The following is an 8,095-nucleotide window of genomic DNA, read 5'->3' as shown; positions in this document are numbered from 1 at the left end:
ATTATATCTGGCACTCAAGCATTCGAGACTTCTACTTCGGAGAGTTATCATCTGCAGAACAGTCAAAGAACAATTTCTAAGCTGGTGAGATAGTATTTCTTTATTTCTTTAATCATTTAAGAATTGACAAATTTTATTCTTAATGAGCTTCAAGAAGTACTGATGGGATCTAATTCTAATCTTTTGAAATCAATATTTTACGCTAGGCTCCTTCACTTAAGATTGTGGGGAAAGCTGCATATATTTTTTTCTGCTTGCTGAATAATACTTCTAAGCACTGTTTGTTTCATAATTAATAATGAGATTAATAGCAGCTCAATTAATACATTAATACATTAACTAATTAATGTATTAGCTCAATTAATGTATTAGCTCAAGATGCCTCGACAAATCCCAAAGGTCAGATCTTCTTTCAGATGTTCGGCTTCTTAAAATGTTTGTTCATTTCTGATAAACTTGATCGCTCTTCCGTTTAAATCAGGGATGTCCAAACTTGGGAACTTTAAGACTTGTGGACTTCAACTCCCAGAATTGTTAGAAGACATAGTAATTAAGTGGCGTCACCATAAATGATCAAAGTAATGAACATCAGTAACATAAAATTAATGTTGTTCCATCCAGACCTCTCGGCCAGTGGCAGACCAGTGCATCCCATAGAAATGAGTGCCCTGCATTTCGGTGTTGCGTTGTCTTCCTTCATCAGCCTTCTGTGCCTGATCCTTGCCTTGGCCACAGACTATTGGATAGCCAATAGTCTAATCGGAACCCGTCTGGGTCTATGGAAATTTTGTAAGGACCGTGAATGTTACCCACTTGGTGTGGAATTCGTGTCAGGTAAGATTCAATATTCCATAATGCATCACTAATCTGAAAGGTCCAGGATCCTCCACCTTGAATCTTGTGTCTGCATTGGCTCCTTACAGGTTCTTTACATGCCATCCGAACCTTCATGTTTCTGGGGATGATTAATGGCGTTTTCTCTCTCGGTGGGCTTTGTGTCCTGTTTTGGAAACCCCTTCTTGGCAATATCTCCATGAGCAGCACTGCATGGTATGGCAGCTTTTCTGCAGGTAAGAATCTGTACACGAGTCTTTTCACCGATACCATTTTTTTGTGTGGCTTAGTTTAAAACTATGACTATTTGTGTGTGTGTGTGTGTGTGTGTGTGTGTGTGTGTGTATTTGTGTGTGTGTGTGTGTGTGTGTGTGTGTGTGTTATAATTCTGCTGGCTGCCAGCAGTTTGATCCTCACTGGCTCAAGGGTGACTCAGCCTTCCACCTTTCCGAGATTGGGAAGGACCCAAGTTGTTGGGTGCAATATGCTGACTCAGTTAAGTGCTTAGAGAGGGCTGTCAAGCACGGTGAAGGGTTATTTAAGTCCAGGTGCTATTGCTATTTAAAACATCCTCCTCACTGTCATTCCTAATTCTATATTCTGCCTGCTTTTGAAGTTCCTTCAGTTCAGGTTTTCAGAGGAAGATAGTTAATGAAGATATCTCAAAAGATGGTTAATTCCACCCTTTTTCTTATGGGCCACCCAGTCCAAATGTTCACCAATCTCTTATTTCATGTTCTTATGGGAAACAGCCAGGCAGGCTGGGACATCTGCTCAGTGTGTCCTTGAGGTAACAGCAATGTCTCATGGAAGCTGACGGATGCTTGAATACCATTCTCCCACCCCTCCATCCCACCCACCCCATTGCCTGTTATTGTCAAGTGGCAAACAAAGATGAAATGTAGGTTAAAATGTGAGTGAGCCTTGAGAGCAGGGTATCTTCAAATGTGACCCTAGCTCAGGCTAGAGATGACTAAAGCATAAGTGGCTGTGAGAAAAGTCTTTTGATCTAGGAAAGGATGCAGTTCACTGTTAAAACAGATTTATAAAAGGAAAAATTTGACACCGAGAAAACAAAATTGGCAAATTAACCAGAGGTGCTTTTTTAAAAGGCAACTGGACTTCCTTTGTTTTTCACTGAAGATGCTTTGCTTCTCATCCAAGAAGCTACTTAAAGTTCTCTTTTTGTTGAGAAGCAAAACGTCTTCAAGGAAAAACACAGAGAGTCCACTAGGCTTTTGAAAAAAAGTACTTTTGAGGACAACCATGACCTGGATGATTGAAAAATCTCCATAGATATTTGGCAAATTAACTCATCTTTTGAAGCGCCTGTTTCGGTCACTTTCTTTGCAATGAGAGCAGAAAAGCCCATTGGTGTCTTCCATACTTCTGAAGGAAAGGTTTCTACCTCTACCTCTCTCTTGATTTTCAGGCCTCTGCGTCATGATTGCCATGTCCATTTTCACAGCAAATGCTGCTGCCACCACCTACTATGCATGGTCTTTTGGTTTGGGTTGGGCCTCTTTTCCTTTGTATCTTCTAACTGGTAAGATCTTTTTTGGATACCCTGGTGAGATTTCTTTTAAAGATACATCTTTATGCTTTCTGAATATTTTCACAACAATGAAACGTATTTCATTTTGGGTTGGGAACTAAGCGCATTTCCCTGGCAGGAGAGGAATCAGCAACATTTAAACCAGAGGTGGTTTGCTATTTTTTTTTAATTGAGAATTTTTGAAAAAAAAGGCTTTTACAAATATTTACCTCCCGTCCCCCACTCGAACCCACCCGAACTCAACCCCCCAACCTCCCCCCACCCCCGACTTCCCAGAACAAATACAGGGTATAAATCTTTAACAAAGATGTTCTAAAATAAACTTAAAGAAAGTTAGTTAGTATCAACTTTCATTTGAGCTTTAACTCCTCTTTGCTAGGCTAACTCTAAACAGATTATGTCATTCCTTGTTTCCTCAGTCATAAACTATCTGGAATTTCTTAAACCCATATTTATTTTGAGTATAGTCAATCCATCTTCTCCACTCCAGTTTATATCTCTCATTTGAGTGATCCTTGAGATATGCTGATATTTTAGCCATCTCTGCTAGGTTTGTCTTTTTAATGTCCATTCTTGAATAGTAGGCAAATCTTCCTTCTTCCAGTATTGCACCACCAACAGTCTTGCTGCGGTTATTAAATGCAGAACCAAGTTAGTCTCTATAACTGTACAATCAGTAATTATACCTAACAGGAATAACTGAGGGGTAAACTTTGTCCTTTTTTTTAAAGAACATTTTGCATAATCCACCATATTTTTATCCAAAATGCTTTAACCTTTTCACAAGTCCACCATATATGATAATATGTAGCATCGAGACAGTCACATCTCCAGCATTTAGGTTGTAAATTCAGATACATACAGGCCAGTTTTTTAGGATCTAAATGCCATCTATAAAACATCTTATAAAAGTTCTCTCTCAAATTTTGGGCTTGTGTGAATTTTACAATTCTTACCCATATCTTTTCCCATGTATCCAACATTATTGATTCTTCAAAATTTTGTGCGAATTTTATCATACAATCTTTGACTAATTCTGTTTCCGAATCCATTTCTATTAATACATTGTATAAATGTATTTATATGCATTTGACTTTGATCCCTAATTTGTTTTACTAGATTATCCTCATTTTGCGTAAAACCTAATTTTTAATCTTTTTTCCATCTGGCCTGTAATTGCCCATACTGCAACCATGTTTGAATTACCTTTTCCTCTTTTAGTAGGTTGCTAATTTTTTTTACTACTGGTTCAGGCGCCCTCCCACACATGTTCGGGCTGGTGGGCGGAGCCTCCTGTTGCCGCTACTAGCGGTTTGGACAATTCGGGCTGAATCGGCTGCAATCTACCTCTGATTTAAACATCCAAACATCTATATATCCTGTATTGCAGCTTATCCAATCCCTTGCTTGGTTGGGACTAAAAATATTTGAAGTTCCTGGCATTTAGGAGATGCTAGTTTACCTCACATATCTGACTTCAAGACTGTGTGCAGTTAAGAGCAATAGGTCTATTCTGGACCTTCCACTGACTTTTAAGGATTAGAGCTTGGTCATAAACAGGGGGATAAAGAGATGAGGTTGAGTTCAGAACCCCATAGATTCCTGGTTATTTATTTCTTTAAAATTCTACTTCCTCTGCTGGGTGGTTAATCCATTATTTCTCCCTTCCGACAGGTTGGCTTGCTTATAGATTGCATAGGAGTACAGCAGCAACAGCGTAGGAGAAATATGACACTGTGTTACGCTGCCTTTGAGAATGTATAAGAATGCGTGCTTCGACAATGAAGGTTGTTCAGAATTTACAATGTTAGCTATTTCTGAACCTGCCTGCCAAATAAACTTTTCCTGGATCCTGAGAAGTCTAAAGCCTGTTATTTTCTGCAACAATGCCTTTTGGTTTATCCACACCCATTTGCACCATCCAAGTAACCCAGGGGGTATAGATAAACTTCCAAGTGGCTTTCATGACTATCAGAAAAAGTACTAATGACTAGAAGTCTGCAAAGGATATACGTAAATCCTTCCCTCTTCCACCATTCAGTCAGAACTGAAGAAGCGTCTTGGATGAGAAGTGAAATGTCTTGAAAGGGGGGGGGGGTGGAGTCCAATTGCCTTTTGAAAAAGCATCTTTGGGGTAACCACGACCTGGATGACCGGGAATCTCCATAGATTTTTTCAGGAAAGCTGATTTCTGTTCTGCCCAAGGGGAAAGAAAATATAAAATTAATTTTCTTCCTGCCAGAAGAAATAGGATGGAGTTATTCCTGGCATGCCTTCCTTCCAAGGATGGTGATCAAGAAGTCTCTGGATAAAAACCCCCAAACTCACCTTGGCTGCATCTCAGATTTTCCCCTTTTCCATATCACACCTTTAAATTTTTATTTGCTGGAAATCAGAGTTTTTGTGTTTTAGTATAAGGAACTCTAAAGAATTACCATATTTTTCAGAGTATAAGACGCTCTGAAGTATACGACGGACCTAGCTTTTGGGGAGGAAAACAAGAAAAAATTCTGCCTCCCAGCAATTTGCCTCCTTGCAGCAAACAGCAAACCAATTGCCTATTGATATCTCTGCACCACCACCACCCCCATTTTTGCCCAACGCAGCCTGTTTTTGGCCTATGTGCTTCGCCTTTTCCACCCGTATGTGGCATACATTCTCAGGCTTTGGCATTTTATCATTGTATCCGTATAAATCACCCGTCCTTCAAAGTGTCTTTACCTCTGAAAGTATTTGGAGGGGAAAATGGTATTTCCAATTCAACTGAATTTATGCAATTGGGAACTAATTTCAACGATGGCTTTTTTATCAATGACTGAACTTTTTATCTCTTAAGCATGTGCAAAATATCTTCTTCGATAAAAAGGCATAAATATTTGCAATGTTTCAAAGGCCCCCCAAGAGGCTGTCCTGCCTGACCCAGTAATTTTCACACTTAATGTCCAAATCTCACTTTACGTCCTACTTTATCCCTCCCCCACTCTAGACTCTATTAATACCTACAATTGAGTCTAGCCTGTTAGATTAACAATATAAGCATGCAGGATACAGAATAGCAAAAAAGCAAGGATACAAGCAATGCACATCTTAGGGCTTATCTTCCGGAATCACTTTCCCCACTTCTAAGAGTGCAATTTGAATATAGGAGCTATGATCTGAAACTTCATCTTCCTTGTGGGTATCCGGGGTTAGGCTTTCCATTAACATTAACTCCTTTTCAGCCTGTATTTCTTTTACAGACCTCATAACGAACTGTTTAAGCAAGGGTATTATGTAAGGGAGGAAGGCTAACCTTGAGATTCCGCATAATAAAAGAAATACCATTTGTTTAATCCAACCTGTTCCCAGTAGCCAAGAGAACCATTCATCTGTCCCTTGCATTCTTTAACCATTTGAGGAAGCTGGGTTTTGTAGTTCTTTAACTACATCACACACACACAGACCGCTCCTGATTTATTCATATAGAAACAGCAATCTTCCCCCAGGAATACACATAGCCCACCTTTTTCAGCAGTTAAAAGATCTATGGCACGCCGGTTCAGCAATTTGGTTCAGGCTTTCTTGGAATTCTTCGACAGCTCCCTGAACTGTGTAATGGAGTGGGTCCTTCCACCTACACCCGTTCCAACTGCAGTCCCTATTCTCAAGATCGCTAATAGCGGAATTAGGAGCAGCCCTCTTTTCTGGACATGTCCCATGAGGCGTACAGGGAAGGTCTGTTCCCCACTTACCACCCATTTTAGGGAGGAGGTGTATTAGAGTGCATGTGCCAGTCCAATTGGTGGGTAAACATCGATATGCATTTCCCCCACCTAGGAAGAAAACTCCATTTTCTCCTACACATACGCCGATGTTCACGGAGAAGGCATGGGCTCCAAGGTTCCTTTCATTAGTCCAGACTTGTAAGGTTCCTGCTAGGAACATACCAGTCAGGGGCTGTAATGGAATTTCTTGATTAGGATCCATTAACTTATTCCTGAGGTCTGGTCCTTCAAAGAGATATAGCAATAGCAATAGCAATAGCAGTTCGACTTATATACCGCTTCATAGGGCTTTCAGCCCTCTCTAAGCGGTTTACAGAGTCAGCATATTGTCCCCCAAAATCCGGATCCTCATTTTACCCATCTCAGAAGGATGGAAGGCTGAGTCAACCCTGAGCCGGTGAGATTTGAACAGCCAAAATGCAGAACTGCATTCAGCTGAAGTAACCTGCAGTTGCTGCATCTAACCACTGTGCCACCTCGGCTCTATATTGCAAAAGTAAACACAAACTCCCATAACGGATTGCATTGAAAATCAAATGGGAAGTCAGGGTGGTTGGAATGACCTTGGGCAGCTTCCAGTGGTCAGATTCTCCTCCCATCGGTTAAAAACAATTGGAGGTGGGAATGACTTTCTGTTGGAAGATCTTGTGAGCAGAGGGAGACATGCTGCGAGTCAATTTTTCATCTACAAGGGTTTTCCTGGGGGCAAGATACATTTCAGATGGGCATTGTTCCTCTGATAGTGAACCCCACAGGAATGCCAGGTTAATTTGCCAATCAAATTAATGAAGACGATCCAAGACAAGGACTTTACCAGGGACAAGGGAGAGGGGGTCGAAAGATGCAAGGGGTCTGTGAATATTTTCACAGCCCTTTTTTTGACTCACGCCGTGTACAGGTCCTCAATGGAAGGCAGGTTGGTAGCAATATTTTTTTTGGCTCATAAATGATCAAAGAGGAACTGAAAAAGGAATCAAATTCCCCATTTCTCATAACTAGGTGTGGCGGAATAAGCGTCTTTTTCATTTTTTTTTAATTTCATTGATGTTGAGACTTTTCCAGTAGCAAGTAGAAACGAAACAGAAACTCTGAATGTAGAACAATTTCACAAAGTAAACGTAACACTATAATGCTGCACAAAATGACTCAGAATGAATTGAACAGATTTTAGGGTTGGGTGCCCACACAGTCATGGCGCTGGTTGCCCCCATGAGAAGCCCCTCCCCATCAGCATTCAAACTCCTAGTTTCCCTATCATGGAACACTCCAATTTTTGTAGTTTTATAATGTTGTTTTAAGTTTTTTAATTTTTTAATCTTAAATCATTTGATTTTTAATGTTTCAATGTATTAATTAAATTGTGCACCACCAAGACCCCCTCATTGAGAGAGAGAGGGATGGTTAAGAAGTTTGATCTATGAATAAACTAATCAAATTTTCATGGATTTTTTTTGAGTGAATTGAAAGGCATAGAAACTTAATCAATCAATAAAATTTATTTCTAGATGTGAAGTTTAATGGTTCAAACTGCAGTGACTCTTACATTGATATGTTGCAAGCATTTTAAGATCTGAGAAAGCCAAGAATTAAGAAATTCAACAGGAAACAAACTTTATATGGGCGGGGACCCAATTTGGATATCATATAAAGCATCCCTTCCTGATAAAGGAAGTGAAAGTCATTGGTTAACGTATTATATCTGCCACTCAAGCATTCGAGACTTCTACTTCGGAGAGTTATCACCTGCAGAACAGTCAAAGAACAATTTCTAAGCTGGTGAGATAGTATTTCTTTATTTCTTTAATCATTTAAGAATTGGCAAATTTTATTCTTAACGAGCTTCAAGAAGTACTGATGGGATCTAATTCTAATCTTTTGAAATCAATATTTTACACTAGGCTCCTTCACTTAAGATTGTGGGGAAAGCTGCATATATTTTTTT

The 8,095-nt window shown here is 39.8% G+C and overlaps 1 protein-coding gene across 1 annotated transcript; it reads left to right on the top strand.

Annotated features, from left to right (window-relative positions):
* Nucleotides 1-4,201, top strand: LOC148042987 (protein NKG7-like). Its single transcript, XM_087727166.1, has 5 exons — nt 1-84; nt 622-834; nt 924-1,070; nt 2,267-2,380; nt 4,064-4,201. Exons 2-5 carry the CDS (start codon nt 660-662, stop codon nt 4,108-4,110), a joined length of 483 nt encoding a protein of 160 aa, XP_087583292.1. The 5' UTR covers nt 1-84; nt 622-659; the 3' UTR covers nt 4,111-4,201.
* Nucleotides 4,202-8,095: the final 3,894 nt, after the last annotated feature.

The sequence above is a fragment of the Thamnophis sirtalis genome, unplaced genomic scaffold, assembly GCF_051295495.1.
Source record: "Thamnophis sirtalis isolate CommonGarterSnake01/CBP01778 unplaced genomic scaffold, rThaSir2_p1.2 scaffold_13, whole genome shotgun sequence".
NCBI classification, from domain to species: domain Eukaryota; kingdom Metazoa; phylum Chordata; class Lepidosauria; order Squamata; family Natricidae; genus Thamnophis; species Thamnophis sirtalis.
This window is presented reverse-complemented; position numbering and strand designations above follow the sequence as displayed.

Bases quoted from the DNA above. Each gene is read 5' to 3' on its own strand.
- LOC148042987 (XM_087727166.1), top strand. From the start codon at position 660: ATGAGTGCCCTGCATTTCGGTGTTGCGTTGTCTTCCTTCATCAGCCTT. The intron at 835-923 runs GTAAGATTCAAT...GGCTCCTTACAG, and splicing joins TGGTGTGGAATTCGTGTCAG to GTTCTTTACATGCCATCCGA. The intron at 2,381-4,063 runs GTAAGATCTTTT...CCCTTCCGACAG, and splicing joins TCCTTTGTATCTTCTAACTG to GTTGGCTTGCTTATAGATTG.